Source organism: Petromyzon marinus, chromosome 12 (genome assembly GCF_048934315.1).
Source record: "Petromyzon marinus isolate PM22_M1 ecotype Great Lakes invasive population chromosome 12, UKy_Petmar_22M1.pri1.0, whole genome shotgun sequence".
Classification (NCBI taxonomy): domain Eukaryota; kingdom Metazoa; phylum Chordata; class Hyperoartia; order Petromyzontiformes; family Petromyzontidae; genus Petromyzon; species Petromyzon marinus.
The window spans coordinates 11010695-11027689 of record NC_133678.1 but is presented as its reverse complement, the minus strand read 5'-3'; the positions used below and the strand labels follow the sequence as shown (position 1 = coordinate 11027689).

Below are 16995 nucleotides of genomic sequence, written 5' to 3'. Positions count from 1 at the left end.
TTCTGATAGATAGAACAATGTATGTGCGTATTCTTGTTCTTTCGGTAAAGTCACGTAGAAGGGAAACAATAAAATAACGTTAAGAAAAAAACTCCACTTTTTTCAAATTTTCTTGCTGTGGTTTTCACACCTGATGATGAATGCTTGTGTTGCAGTCGAAACGTCATGAGAATTTTATTGTTTTATATTTGTATTATTTTATTGTTTCCCTTCTACGTGACTTTACCGAAAGAACCAAGAATATGAATCCCTGCAGTCACGAAAGCTTTAAATCAAAATGCATGTGCGTTGAAGAGTATTTGGCTGCTATAAATTTCCAAGTGATAACAAGCCACTTCGTTGAGTTATCATTTGTGGCCAGGTCGCTTCTGAAAAAGAGTAATAGAGCTGTGGACATTACTCGGTAAAATACAAATATTTTCGTTTGCAGTTTAGTTTGATAATGAATTTATTACATCTAAAAGCCACCTATGCACCAAACTTCATATAAAGTTGCCTATTCACGTGCATGATCCTCGCTTTGTGAACAAAAAGAGTTCAGTCATTTCCCACTAAAACAAGCGTGGGCACGCATCTGCAGTTTACGGCCACATTTCCATTGCAGGGGCGAGCATATCCACTCGACACCAAGTGCTGACCTCCCACAAAGTGTTAGCTATTTTATCGAACCAGATGAGTGAAGAGGGGTGAGAAATCTGCAAGCAGAACATTATAACCGATGCGCAATCCAGCTGGATGCCATTGGATATCACCCACAAAAATCACAATGTTACAAAACACATTTGTGCATTTAGTTATGAAGATTGAGGAAAAATAAAATTATTGAATTCAAGATAACAGTATTAAATTGTTCACCGCTATAACAACTCTCTGTTGATGATGAAATATTAGTTTCATGAAGTACTAAAAGAAATATGTAGTTTCATAAAAGTACAATTTAAAAAATTTGAAATGCATAAATGTTGTACTCCATGCCTGAATGGAAAAGCTAATGTTGACTGATGACCATTGTTTTAACAAAGTGATACAGTTAAAAGTGATTAAGAGGAATGTAACTACCGAAAGAACCAAGAAAATGTAACTATAATTACGGTGACATGGTTGATGGTACTAATAGCACGTGCATCTGTGCTGGAATTTACTTAATTATAATATGGACAGCCCCTTTTATAATGTTCATTTTGCTCAATCAATGTACATGTGTAGTGACATTACTAGGTGTGATGCACGAATGCCACTGCTACCTGGATGGAGTGCCAGCCCTGGGATAACAGGGGGCGGAAGAATGCCCGGATCGAGTTGGGCTGTGACACTCAGGTTGAACCCGGGGGGGCTCGTGACCAGAGGAACGGACCCCAGGACCCCCAAGAGGGGGCTGGGGGAATGACGTGTCCACAGCCCAGAGGGGCATGGCTAGGGGCGGGGAAAGCTGGGACTGACTGTGGTGCACTTGAAGACCCCAAGCCGCCACCTGAAGACCTGGAGCCCGAAGACAGGACCCGGACCCTGGCTGGGGTCGGGTCGGAGTTAGCCTCCCCAGTGTGTTCGGGCACGTTAGGCCAGAGGATATACCTCTTGAGAGTATCGGATGGAAGGGGCTGTTACCTCTTCGTGTTAAGGTTTATTATTGTTATAATAAACGTGTTGCCTCCAGTGAAGTCTCGCTCTCCCTTCCTACCCACTGCACATGCAAAGCAAAACATTGTTGGGGAGCTTGAAATGGATACGACCATTCTATGTACAAAATAACCAACTACCAATGGGTTCTATTAGGCCAAAACATCTGCAGGGCAATTACTCTAATTTATTTTAATCTTGAGAATACTGAGCAGACTTGGAAGGAGTTGAGCCGATTTGTGCCAGAGCTTAGTACATCGTCAACAAACCTCATCTAAATGAGGGATTGACTCTAGCAGAACTCATGAAAGTGTGTGTCCACCAGTGAAAATAAAAAATGTTCACAATTTCTAGTCTCCTACTCTCAAAATCACTTTCACATCCACCCATTAATGTCCATATGGTAATATGTAATGGGATTGTTTAAAGGTAAGGATATAAAGCATTTGCATGCCAGTTTATCACATGGGAAGCCTGCCAAAAATACAAACATGCTGATTATAATACGATGCAATTAGCCTCAGTGTTCTTTTTAGGAAATCAAATTGGCTACCAAATTTATTGCCCAAACTTGGCAAGCCAGAGAGGGTAGTAATACAGGTGCTTGCTGGTGCCAAAGCTGCAATGCTGTCTTCAGAGCTATAAAATGCACGAGTAAACAGGAACTAATAAAGCATACGGCACATGCCCTGTGTGAAGGTGGATATTTATCATGTCACTGAAGACCTGTCAAAACGTTAATAGTATTTTTTATAGAGTCAACAGCAAATTAAATATCGCTGTGGTAAACATTCCTCCAATGTATGAGGAAAAACGCTAATTTTAAACAATAATCGAGTAATGTAAGCAAAAACAACTAACTGAAAATAAAAATAGAATACAATGGAAACAAGTGTGCATGGTAGGGGGATGTGAGTGAACTGGTAGTATAAAACAAACACAAAGCAATTAAAATGTATTAGTACAAAACAAATAAAACTTTACAAAATGATCAAAATAACAATAATACTCGTGTATTTCCTTTGAACTGTATAGATAACACAATTATGAGCTATAAATAAAACTGTTATGGGCATTTTTTTAAGTGTGGAATTGTAGTTGCCATTGCAATTCAGACATATGAATCATTTGGCGGGACCCAAATGAGACCAATAATTATTATTTTTCAGTCCGCTCGCCAAGAAGTACTTTTCGATCCCCGCCGATTGCCTCGACTACTATCCAGCCATCCTGCCCAATCTCGTCGCCGAGTTGGACGACGACGGCAACGCGTCGCCCGCCCAGACTCGCGCCAACAAGCGCCAGCAGCAGCAGGCGGCGATCGACACGATGGGCGCCACCCCATCGGCCAAACGCAAGCCCGGGGGGCGTCCGCCGCAGTCGCGCGCAGCGACAACGCCCTCCGGTCAGCCGTCGATCCTCAGCTTCTTTGCCAAGGCGAGCCCGCCCCCCAGGCAGTGAATTTAACGTGTTAATGTAAATTTTCAACTTTTTACGAAACTAAGTGCCCCGAGTAGCTCTCGACGAGGCCAATCGATTGACCACTAGTTTTGTTGTCGGTAAGGCAACAAGACTCGTGTTGCTACGCGGTTTTTCCCACCCCGGGGCAGTGATGGGACCCCGGGGTCCCGCCAATTGCTTCATATCTACATCACACTAACTACATGGATTACGGAAGGGCATGAGGCACAAGAGCAAAACCAAGGAAAAGTCTCACATTACACGAGCTAGCAATATATACACACAAACCTGCATGCCCAGTACATGACGATTGCCCTCACGGAATGAGCCCTTAAGAACTTGGGAACTGGCCTAGTTTTCAACTTGCAACAAACCTGGATGAACTCAATGCTTGCAACACTACTATTCTAGTCTTACAGGCACGTTTGTCCCTGACACTCAGGGCTATACAGCATTCAGTTTTTTTCAGTTTATTTATTTTGATATAGCCCTGTGAGCCATTCGGCTCTTGAATCGGGTGCAACCACAACAAACAAAAAAACAAAAACACGAACAAGAAAAACATCTTAAAGTGACTATGTGTGACTGTGCAAACAGAAAAGCCATGAAAAAAACAGCTAAAATATTCCTGAAAAAAGCACCGTACACCAACGCTGTGTGCAAAAAAATCGCAGTGGGATGCAAGTCAAACAACAACAACAACAACCACAAGAAAACTGAGATTAAGGCTATCAGTCTAACTCCGTACTACAACAAAACAAACATGTCCAAACCAAAAAACTTTTCGAAATCACCAAAAAATAAAGCCATAATTGCAATGTAACAGTGATCACAGGGACTGTGAGCGAATTTTTACAATAAACTACATAAATAACATGTAACACCAAATCCTAGAACATACAAAGAAACACAATATTTTTCCTGTCTATATAGTAGTGGAGAAACCTCAGCATGTCCAGCAAACTTAGTCATGCCTGGTTGATTTTACAATGTAGAGCCTGACATGCTGTACACCAACGGGGATTATCAAAAGCCCGCAGGAATGATATGCACCACTCAGTGAGGATCAGAAGCCCTGAGCAGTCAGCAGGAAATTCGTAAAAAAGTAACTTCCCACCTTTCTGAATTCCTACAATAATTAAGCAGGATTTAAATAACGGCAACTAAGTTTTTTTTTAAGATACCTTTGCCAATAAACATGGCTCTTTGGTGTGGAGAAATTAATATCAGGTACCCTCACACCCAAGAATCTTTAGAAAACGTTCTCAAATAAACATTATTCTTCGTATTTCATAATGTGTTCAAATGCACTGCTATGATCTAAGTAGTTAGTGTAATGTGACATTGTCTATATTCGTATAGTATAAACACATCCCCATAAAGATGTGACTAACACCGAACCATATTCCTGAATCCTGATCAATTCAAAGGCAGTTACAAGCGTCAGGCACTGATTTATCTTTCTCCAATGTAAATGACACTCACCTAGAGATTTGGGTAAAAGATTCCTGATGAACTCCGAGTGGTCTCCCAGGTGCAAGATGTTGTAGACCCTGGTGTTCATGAGCTCCTCCTGATTGTAGTGCAAGTATTGACTCACATTCTCCGAAACAAAAACAATGTTGCCTTCCCGGTTGACCACGAAGAAGAATCCGTCCAGGGCCTATGTGGGGGGAGGCAGGTGTATAGCATCCGAGTCAAAACAAGATTTCTTTAACCCATTAATCAAATATGATTTTAAAGTATTTGACATGGGGGCTTCACCCTCGGATATAAAGTGATGGGGCAATTTTCCAGAAATAAAATTAGCACTATCAAATATCACGGTGTACCAGCGTCCAGTTTAATGAATAAGTCAATGTTAATACTGGTAGGAAACGTAGTGGACTGGAAGCCCAACCGGGATTAATTCACAGGAGGCAGGGGATTAATTGTGTATGTCTGTGGATGTCTGCCCACGTGTATCCGGACACCCGGATATATAACAGATGCGCTCCTAGTGGGCATTACTGGTAGGAAACGAAGTGAACTGGAAGCCCAACCAGGATTAATTCTCACAGGAGGCAGGGGATTAATTGTGTATGTCTGTGGATGTCTGTCCACGTATATCCGGACACCCAGATATATAAAAACATTGCCACCTAGCACCCATTATTACTGGTACTGGTAGGAAACGTAGTGGACTGGAAGCCCAACGGGGATTAATTCTCACAGGAGGCAGGGGATTTATTGTGTATGTCTGTGGATGTCGGTCCACGTGTATCCGGACATTCGGATATAAAAAATGGGAGGGGTGGGGCTGGGTGGAGAGGGAAGGGTAGGGAGGTGCTGGGTGGGGAGGGGCTGGGTGGGGAGGGGAGGGTGGGGAGGGTGGGGCTGGGTGGGGGGTGGGAGGGGTGGGGCTGGGTGGGGTGGGGCTGGGTGGGGAGGGGTTGATCACCCCGTGGTGCCCTTATAAAACTCAACATTTAACCTACTCACGCCGGCTTGTGCCCGCCCTCACAGTCGGGCACATTTGCGGAATACACCACGTGGTGCCGCCGTTGACCCTGGCCATTGACCGAGCAACCCAACGTTCCTACCAGCCCCCTCCGCAGGAATGCGTTAATTTTGAGCTGCATAACGTGGTAACATATTTGTCCTGGACACACATTTTAAAAAATGTAAGCGCCTGTGTGGCAAAATTGGAAAATAAATGAAAACAACACAATCAAGAGGGCACAGTTTCCAAAGTAAGATAAATATTTTTGCTCATTGCATAAAAAAAAAATTCTGCTTTTGTGGCGATTAGAGTGGACTACTTGACAGGTTATGGGAACATGTAATCACAAGAGCTCACCTCGAGTAGGAGAGGTCCCAGCTTGTGTTTGTCAATCACTCCTTTCCCAGTGGACGACACATCGGACTGCTGCACCTCCTCACTGCTAGGCATGACTTTTTCTGTCAACGCCATGGCCGGAAAAAAAACAAGCATTCACAGTTGAGTACATTCGATTGGGTCATTCCATGTCAATCCAACCAAATCCAGGGAGATACAAACCCTCAAAATTAAGATTTTGCTAATATTTTGTGGAGTGAAAGATAAAGATCACAAACAGAACAGATGGGAAAGTAGTATTACGGTGATTTGGAGGTCTCAATATTGACAATAGGAGATGATATTTACACATCTTCATTATGATATATCACAGGGGGGTTTACATATTTTTGAAATGAGTGCTGGGTTGACTAAAATGATAAGACCTGTGGGTCACGTACAAATAATGTATAAATGAAAAAGAGATGAATGAGAAAAAGAACGACATAGTCTGGAGATATATATGAATGGTAGGTGAGAAATGTATTCGGAACAAATGAACAATTTGGCGGGACAATAATTATTATTTTTCAGTCCGCCCACTCGTGATCCCGACAGCAACGCGCCGCCCGGCCAGACTCGCGCCAACAAGCGCCAGCAGGCGGCGATCAACACGATGGGCGCCACCCCACCGGCCAAACGGGAGCCCCGGGGGGCGTCCGCCGCAGTCGCGCGCGGCGACAACGCCCTCCGGTCAGCCGTCGATCCTCAGCTTCTTTGCCAAGGCGAGCCCGCCCCCGCAGTGAATTTAACGTGTTTATGTAATTTTCCAACTTTTTACGAAACTTAGTGCCCCGAGTAGCTCTCGACGAGGCCAATCGATTGACACTAGTTTTGTTGTCGGTAAGGCAAGACTCGTGTCGCTACGTGGTTTTTCCCACCCCGGGGCAGTGATGGAACAACGGGGTCCCGCCAATTGCTTCAAATATCGATTTAAAATAATATTCTTTGGGTCATTCGGTAAAGTCACGTAGATAGATGTTTCGATCGCAACACAAGAACATAGAATTGTACTCAGAAGATGAGAGATACAGTAAATGCATAAGAAGATAAAAGGGATAGCACAATATCTATTCGGGAGAGAAATGTAAGCGATAAGAGAGATGTCTATGCACACGAGGGATAAAAGAGTGAGAGACAGGAAGGCGTTGCATTCAGCAGTGATAAAAGCCTTGGCTAGTTTTTTTCAACAATAGGCTTGGATGACACCAAGGCCCACATTAAATGTGGGCCATGGTTTGGATGGTCCCAGTCTAGTATATGCAAATATTGTATTTTAGAGAAGGAACTCGCAATGCAAAACATGGATTAATTCCATCTATCCTGGCAGATACACATCCAAAAGCCAATTTAAATATATGTGGATATCAAGACACTTTTGACATGCTGCCGGTAAAACAAAACACCGGCTGTAGTCAGTTGCTCTGGGCAACAACAGTCTGCTGGAAGCAACATGGAAAGTCAGAGCTGTATTATTGTCTATATCTATGGAATTAAAGATCCACTTAGACGCTGACCAGCAGGATATTAAGCTGACATCATGCCAAAGAAATTACTCTCGTAGCACATCATTGAACACACCTTCAACTAAGTTACCGCTTTTAAAAATGCACCAATTTTAAGGTGGAGGATATACAAATACTTAGATTGGACCAATAACCGATATATTAAAACAACATACACATCCAGTAGATGCATGGGTGTCTGCATATGAGCGCATGTGAGAGGCAAATACACCTTAACAATTGCTAGGAAAAAGTCATTAGGCTCCTTCGGCGAATGGTTTGCCTTTCTGTATTCCCCCAATCTAAAATCCCACATTGGCTTGGCAGAAAATGACCAAAGTGAAAAATGTAAAAGTAATTGAAACATTGGACAGGGTGAAAACCAAGCACCCAGTTATGAAAAATAACATCCTCCATGTACTCGTTGACCTCAAACAATGACTCATTTCAAGAGTGATATCAAGAGCTCAACTGCTTCATCAAAACACTGCATTTTTTTTAAATTGAGTAGTTGAATTCAAACTGATTCATTTCATAGTGCCAATCATAACACTGGAAAAAGTCTGTCGTTTTTACTTCCTTTTGCAATAACCACATCTATTCTGTGAATATTAATTAAGATGTTATACTTACATGCATTGAGCATTTATTAAACAATGCTCTAATTAATACTCTTGTGATGAGATGGTGGTAATTGTATGGTATTTGAACATCTAGGCCAATCCACTCGTATATTACACCAAGGCTATTCGACTGAGTGCCACCGTCGGTGTGGTTAATGAAGAGCCCTCATGATTTTCTGTCTCCATCTTGACACTCCTAGGCCACTGACCACTCAGACCCACTTGAAGAGCTTCAAAACGAATAAAACATCTCTGGCACTTTTCTCCTGGTTTTGCTAATAATTCTTTAATTATTTATACATTGAGGGGTGCTGACCATGGCCCAGGCCCGAGCGTGAGTGTCGCTTGTTTAAGAGGTTCATGGTTCGAATCCAGCAGCCGCCCGTGTTATTACTGCGGATGCATTAGCCGTAAAAATTCGCCCACCCCCCCCCCCCCTTACCCCCAGCTTCACAAGTAAATGTTAATGATCGCGTCAAGTTAATCACAAGAGAAAGCCATTAGGTACTGGTATCATGGTACAAATAAATAAAAAAAATACCCACAATTTATTCAAATGGAATTATAATTAGCATTTCATAAATGTAACATGTATTGTACATTTTGATTTAAAGCTTTCGTGACTGCAGTAATTCATATTCTTAGTTCTTTCGGTAAAGTCACGTTGAAAGGACACAACAAAATAATAAAATATATATAAAACAATAAAAATTCTCACGACGTTTCGACCATAACACAAACGGTCGTCTTCAGGTGTCTGAAATATATGTTTTATATATATTTCATTATTTTGTTGTTTCCCTTCAACGTGGGACTTTACCGAAAGAACTAAGAATATGTATTGTACAGTAAAACGTCTTCATTCGATTATTGCAATTTGGCCAAATTTTATTGTTCGCGATTTCATATTTGCATACGAGTTTCGGCTTTGCACCCTTTTCCTTTTGACTGTTCGTGATTTGGCAGCATGGCACGATGGCGGAATGGGGTACTTTTATAGACACTGTGGACCCCCGTGTGCGCGTGAACCCAAGACATGTTGCCAGCGGTACCGTGATCCACATGCAACGACGAGAGCCCCCCTTGCCTTTTGTGCTATTTCTGCCATGTTTATAGTGGGGGGGGGGGGGGGGTTTTCTTCCGATCACGGGGTTTTAAACGTCGAGTGAGTGGAAGACGCGAGAGCAAGAGTAAAGGCAGAACAAAGTGATGAGTTTAGCTCGAAAAGGAGAGTTGCTGGTGATTGTGCATCCACTATTGGCTGCAATTAAATGGTAAATGAGGAGTCATCACTTTGACTTCCGCTCCAACAACACAATCGCCATCATCATTTACACCCCCCCATCTGCAAAGGTAAATAAACTTGCAAATTTACAGTATATTTATTGATGTTTTATTTATGTTGTATTCTTGCACTTTCATTAAGTATATGGATGTTATTTACGTGTACAGTAGAGGATTCATGTTATGAAACATTTTCATTTTCTCCTGTATGCTCAGTCAGAAACAATAACTTAACCCCCCCCCCCCCCCCATATAAACATAGGATCTACATCCGCGAATTCTACTTTCGGATGTCAAGGCATTACTGTACTTATTTGAAAAGTACCTTATTACTTCAGATAAAGGTGTAAGGTCCAAAATGCAATAGTTTATTAATGCGAGATCCACTAAGGACAAGGAATGATTTATAGAAAAAGCAATATTTTAGTTCAGCCAAAGGAGCAAACAACAGTGGGAAATGGGTTGTAAGAGTGAATGTGATTTCTCATTCCGAGACCCTACTGAGACCAGGGGAATGTTAACATTACATGTAAGTATAGCATTATAAAATTTCGAATTGTTAGCCATTGCAGAATGCATGTTTCCCTCTATTCTCTTAAGCCCAGGATTACAGCAGCCATGCAATGATTGCTTTGCTATGCTGCAATAATGTTCAAGGGCTTTCCAAGACCCTGAATTATTCATGTAGTTTGCTATGCAGATTCCCACTAGGATTGAAGCAGAGGCATTTCTAGGGCCATTATTAAGCATGCAATGCGCCCATCATTTTTCATTTCATGCAGACACAGTGGCCTATAGAGGAGCCAGCTGGTATCATCACAATTAGAGGCGTCCACTGGGACTATCCAGTCCAATAACTAGGCCCTTATTCAGGTCAAGTCTGAAATGTTTTTTCTTCTTCCAGAAATGGATTACAGTGATTCCACAGACATATAAAGTCTGAATAATAACCTGCCTAATATTTAAACACTACCTTGTCAAACATTATAGTTTCAATAATGCAATAACATCATAGACAATATTTTATATTATTTTTGAAGTAAATACCCTGAAAGGTCACTTTTTAGAGATGTGAAACCAAGAATACATTTTAACGTGATCTCTAACTTAATTTAAATGAAAATCAATTCACAATATCGAATGTTAATTTACATCCCAGAAGGATTTAGCTACTACTAGATACAAATCCAACATGAAATCACCATCTCTTCTGAGAATCATGGGCAGATACCACTGTATTATTTATTTTATTCTGCAGGCCATAAGACAAATGTCAGGAAACCATGGAGTAATTTTCTAAGGTATGGTTTGAGAATTGGGTATTAAAATATTTAGCTATTCACTTGCAACAACAAATAAGGGAAAAAAAAAACAAATGAGGCTTGGAATATCCGATTCATTAATTGCTGAAGCACTAGCAAGGTGCTCTACCACGTTCGGTGAGCGAGACAAACACCTTTCCCCTTAATCACCAGTGGCCCTGCCGTGCCAAACATCTGCAACACAACTTTGCCAGCAAATAAATGACTACCAGGCGCTGTGCCAGTCAGGTTATCACAGGCACGAGCAAATCACGATGTGCAATAAACACCTGTGAGCGTCCTGTCTCACAGCACGCAAGGTGAGCCGGTTGTGCCTCCCTCCGTTGGCATCTCTACTTTGCAGAAATGCTTCCGTTGAAAATGGCATTCCATATGGCCACCTGTGGTCACATTTTTTTTTAAATAAAATTTACATCTCGCTTTTATGAAAGAATGTATTTTTAAGATGTGAATATTACCTGCAGGTTTATACATCTGCATTGAAATATATTTTCTATCTTTATTTCCTATTCACACTGCATTGTTGCTGTGTTTAAGTTAGGCAACTCATCGGTATTAGCTTGATATACACACCGGTACACATTTACTCATAACGTTACATGAAAAACATTGTGAAAAACGCTGCCAAAGTAAAACAAAACATAACCTTACTAGGGCAGTTTTGCTTCGCAAACCACAACCCGAAAATATAAAAGAGCAGGCAAACAAGAAATCCATTGCAAATGCAAATATTAAAAGACAACCTGCTACAAAGAGAACATCCTGTCCCCACAATAATCTTGCCTTTGGCTAAACATGTGTTTGTACAAAGGTATGGGGCTGAGTTGTAGGAAATACATCCTGCTAAAGCTGGAAAACTATTTCACATTTCACTACTGTGCAATAAATGTATGGCCATCGGTATACCAGTACTGAGCAGCATATAGCAGTAAAAAAAATGTTTCTTATAGTTTATCACATTTTCTTGGTTCTTTCGGTAGTCACGTAGAATGAGAATAAAATAATAAAAATAAAACAATAAAATTCTCACGACGTTTCGGCCACAACACAAGTAGCCTTCTTCAGGTGAAGGAACAGAACTGTCGGAAGCGCTTTAAGTTGAAGCACTGTCGTCCCGACAGTTCTGTTCCTTCACCTGAAGAAGCTACTTGTGTTGTGGCCGAAACGTCGTGAGAATTTTATTATGTTTTATTTTTATAATTTTATTTCCATTCTACGTGACTTTACCGAAAGAACCAAGAAGATGAATCCCTGCAGTCACGAAAGCTTTAAATCGAAGTTTATCACATTGTGATGAAAATAATTCACTGAAACATATAAAAATATGTATCAACTGGAGGGACTATATTCATATTTTTATAGTACCTGTGTGCTCTGGTTTAATCAGCTGAATTAACGAAAATAACCATGCCATCAAAGAAACAATTGAAATAAAACGAATAGGTGTCACTAAATGACAGCAAACTACATTGCTAAAAACAAAGGTATACCCGTTACAAGCAAGATCAATGTTATTTAGTATTACAATGAAAAGGAACCATTACATTACAGCTCCAACTTATGAAACCCAAATTATAAATGTTGTAAATGTAACATGTACATGTGTATGCCTGCCACATTTTGACTTGCTTTTCAGTGAGAAGACATTACACATTTTATGATAATAGCAAACTTGGCAGATAAAAAAAGGTGAAAGCATTGCCATATACTGTATATTAATTTCTTAACCTGTGAAGCACTTCATTATTCAGAGCACCTGAATATTGTGCCAAGCGAGCTGGAGGTGGCCTCATTAAAGCAGCCAGAGCACAGGTGCATGGAGACATGTTGGCCCAAGGTACTACTTTGGGATGTGTACACAGCTAATAATGTAAACAACCCCTTTTACATAAGTTATTATAACTACCAATTACATTCAATTACACGTATCATAAAATGTTGCAGCTTCACTGCCCACTATTCCAAGAGCATTTTTTTGACTATGTCAACGGATTTTGCTTTACCAGTCTGTGTAGTTGCATTGGCCTACAGTATAAAAACGTTACATTTATAAAGGACCACTCATTCATGCAATTTCAGAGCATTTTTACATTGGCTTCAGACTACAGCTGTACCACGATGATGGATTCTACATGTTGAAATGTGTGATTTAGTGTTGTTACCCATATGCATACATTTGAATGGTGCATTTGAACAAATTACAATATTAATCAAATTTAACAGCGTAATGCATTTAGGCATGATTCCTGGAACAGTAAATTGCAAGGCATAGGTTAGCTTGTTCAGAAACTGAAGCTGAGAGTTCCAAAGAGTAAAACAGTCTTTTGTGCAATGGGACACCAGCAAAAAAGTTATAAATGTAAGAGAAAGGAAAACATAGATCTGTTTTTGAGAATAGTCCGACATATATCATGCGAATGTGGAATTTCCACCACTGACTCAAAACTGGAAATAGGAAATGTTGGGTGGAAAACCATTTTTTATTATTATACTGAAATATGTTTTTGTCTCCTGCCCAGTGAGAGGTCTTTTAGTACCTAAAATGTATATTAGCCTGATTACACAATACAGCATGCCCAATATGAAAAAATAACTGCTTGACACCAAGTGTGCTGGTGGGATGGCTCGGAAGATCCCAAGTGGGGAAACGCTGCCCAGAAAATATAAGCCACGCAGACAAGAAGCTTCGAGGGCCAGCGGCGGAAACAGCCGCACAAGCCATCGCAAGCATTGTGCCTTCTTTTGGACAAGGCCCTTCTGACAGGTGCGATGCAGAGATGTCAAGAGAACAACCCCATGCCAACCTGTATTGTTACAGCCCCTCAAAGACACTAGATCCCCAGGTCATACAGGGCCATGCTGGACTGTGCCAGAAAAACCGCTGCACCCACTAATACCGAGGTATAACTGCCACCACATGCTGATAGATTTCAGACCCAACATATGTCCGACTCATGTATGCTCTCTCATCAGAGTGACTACATTCAAGACATTAGAGGAAACCATAAACTATCTTTCTCAATGGTCCGGTCATTAAATATTATGTTTTTAAACGTATGTTTGCTTCTAACAATCTTGGCGTTGTCGCGTGAATTTGCAAAATAACACATGGAAAGGAAGTAATCTGGGAAATGTGGATAAAGGGACTCGTTTATAATTGTAGGACCCCTGATGTAATGAATTACAAAAGTAGAGATGACACCATATACAAGAGATTAGAAGTGGTTGCTTTAGTCATAGCTTTACCCAACCACCACAACCACCACATCATAGCATGAGTTATCAAGGAAACGATGGCAAGGTCAGCAGCATCGACAGCATTGGCCAAGTTCACTTCTAGAGCTTGTGTTCAATTTCTATTCATTCCACACGACAGATCAGCATGTGGTTCTTTGTCAGCCCACAAATGCACGTCAATTGTATTTATTGCAATGACCAGTGGCAGCATCTTACACTTCCCTGTATTTTGCAAGAGCATTGCCTACCAGCTTAACTAGTCTGGGTTCTAGTGAGGGTTGTTTGGTCAATTTCCATACTCATTTACTTCAGGTAAACTTGCCCGCAAACCCTGAATTCTGGCTTACTCGAGTCCAGCTTTGAGACGTTTTACTATGCTGTTATATTACCAGAGGAGGGACAGGGGTCTGACCCTCCTGAAGAGTATGATAACGTGTCGTGACTCCTCACTCATTCCTAGAATAGTAATATTTGCAGTGGCTTCTGCACTGTGAAATAGAGTGCCCTAATAACAAATGGTATACATAAAAACACAATTCTCAGCTCAGTGTGCTGATAAACATATGGAAACTTAAAAAAACAGTAAATCATTTAAAATGAGGTTAAGAGGAAAGGTGAAACTTGAACAGAGAGCACATATGCAAGGCCTTCCACACCAAGCATGTCTGCAAAAGGCTCTCTAAATGATCGATTGTGGCAGGGCTTTGCTTCCATCCCGTCGATAGCAGTGACAGCTACTTAATGATGCTTTCCCAAAGTGCAACATGCTGAGGACTTCGACTATCACTTCGCTGTACCGAGCCGCTATTTTGCAGAATATTTAACCAGTGATCACCTCTTTACATTTCCAAAAAGAATGTACAATTGCTAAATAGAGGTTAATTATTATTATTTTTACATTATAGTATTCACATGAAGTGACTGTAATTTATTATTGTTATTTTAGAATACAACTTAAAAGTAACTTTATTATTTTGTAACATCCAATTTATATAAAGCAGCATAAGTATGATTCTGATTACAAGTGATGGGGAACATTCTGTATATTGACTCAAAACAAAAATGCTCATTCTAATTGCAAGCTGCCATTTGTCATGTGATTTTGAATTAACTTTCAGGCTTTGCCAACAAAGGACAAATTAAACAGAAAAAAAACACTGCTTATTTACATATCCATTTCAAAATATTTATGTCTTCAGTTCATTTAACCCTGGCCCCATTAACACCGAGCTAGCCAACTGGATCAACATTAAATAAACTTTTAGTTACATTCCCCAGTGGGAATCCATCGATCTCGGCTGCCCAATCATTCCCAAAGGTCAGCCAATCACCACAGCAGACCGGAAATGGGTAAAGCAATGGATTGTCATATGGGCACAATATTGAGTGTTCATTGTCAGATGACTAAATGCCTGTGAGAAATAACTCAATGGGCTCTCGGCACTATGTACTGCACTTAGGCAGTGGCCGCGTGTTAATGGGTGAAGATAGGTTAATGGATTATGATTTATAATATTAATCAATGAAACAGTTGAATCACAATGGTAAAGTGTAGGCATAAATCTATTTTTTTAAAGGACAAAGGAATGAGGTAGGTTCAGACCAAGGCCGTAGCCATGGAGTCAACATTGGGGGGGGACCAAATCTTCCAGGTCTGGGGGTCCCCCCCCCAGAAAAAAATCTTAATTTGAAAACGAATTTCCTGCCATTTCCTGCCAAAAAAAATAAAAAAAATTCACTAACACATAGGATGGACTTTTTATTTATTTTTTACAATAATGTCTAAGAGTGTATTGTATTACATTGCTCTGTTTTTTTCATTTTTACCTTTTCTTATTTCATTGTATGTAATGGCAGAGATTAGGGATGAATAAACCATAACCACAATCATATAAACAGATATCTATTTTATAGCAATATATTGGGGGGGACATTTTGAACATATTTGAATATTGGGGGGGGGGGGGATGTGTCCCCCCCAATATATTATAATTACGGCCTTGGTTCAGACACACATTTTAAAATCGTAATTTACGCTTGTTTTCAAAAAGTGCGACGTAAATGGATAATGGTAGGTCGGCTAATGCATGTACATAGTGCCCTGTTATAAAATTAGCTTTAGTTACATCCACACTTGAAAATTTGTCAAAAACATGCAATGAGGTTTCAGCTCAAGCTGACCAGTTCTGGTGAACATGGAATAGCACTCTTTGTCGATTTAAAATCGAGACATTGGGAAAGGGATGAGAGGTACGCAGAAATAATCCAGTTCTACATTCGCAGGAAGGATAGCTGCGATCCTCTAAAATAATGGAAAACAAGTTTATGATCATGTTGAAACAAACCAGAGTTTAGGAAAAATCCTTGGCTAGGCCGCCAGGTTATGCTATAGGGAATATAATTTTAATAAAAATGTCATCTATTACAATGTTTACAAAAGAGTACTTGGTGACAAGAAGTGAACATTTTTGGTTATTCATGTTGAGGGATTGGGAACAGAAATGAAAACAAGAAATTGTACACCTTTTTCATTTAGTGAACTTGCCTGCCATGTTTTGGAAATCAAATAGGTTGTGCAGTTATTTTACAAGAAAAATCGTCCAGGTCATGGTCACCTTCTACCACCGTGATCCTATGTCAACATTTTTGATGTAAGAAGTTCCACTTCCAAAAGTTTGTGACACTTGTTTAAGACTCTGCTTTAAAATTTTCCAACGATGCAGTGAAAACTATGGCCATCGAGCCTATATTTAAACAAATACTGGGGATAAAATGCCAATGGCACTGTATAAAGCATATCTTGAGTTTCCCTGAAAATACATGTGTGCACTGTGTTCAGTCTGATGTCAGGAATAACATTATCTGTTGCCACTGGCAAGAGTCACATTAGATAGACTTTTCTTCATTGGTCACCGTACTTTATTATCATGTAAAATTTAATTTAAGGAAGTAAAGCTGGACGCGGACTATAAGATTATTTAAGTAATGGATTACTCTACCTGTTATCGGTTTGATTATGAAAATAGTTGGAGAATTACAAGTCTTAACTGTGTCCATGTGTGCTACTGGATAGGAGATAAAGGGAAGGA

The 16995-nt window shown here is 40.4% G+C and overlaps 1 protein-coding gene across 6 annotated transcripts in view; it reads right to left on the bottom strand.

Annotated features, from left to right (window-relative positions):
- The window catches only part of LOC116941772 (nuclear receptor coactivator 2-like), a 92598-nt gene that overhangs the window by 33523 nt on the left and 42080 nt on the right, over positions 1-16995 (bottom strand). For all 6 annotated transcript variants that reach the window (XM_076066605.1, XM_076066603.1, XM_076066608.1 and 3 more), the window contains 2 exons: positions 5918-6018; positions 4564-4741 (listed from right to left, as the gene is read on the bottom strand). In XM_076066605.1, the coding sequence (XP_075922720.1) occupies positions 4564-4741; positions 5918-6018 (279 nt within the window). The remainder of the gene's footprint in view (positions 1-4563; positions 4742-5917; positions 6019-16995) is intronic.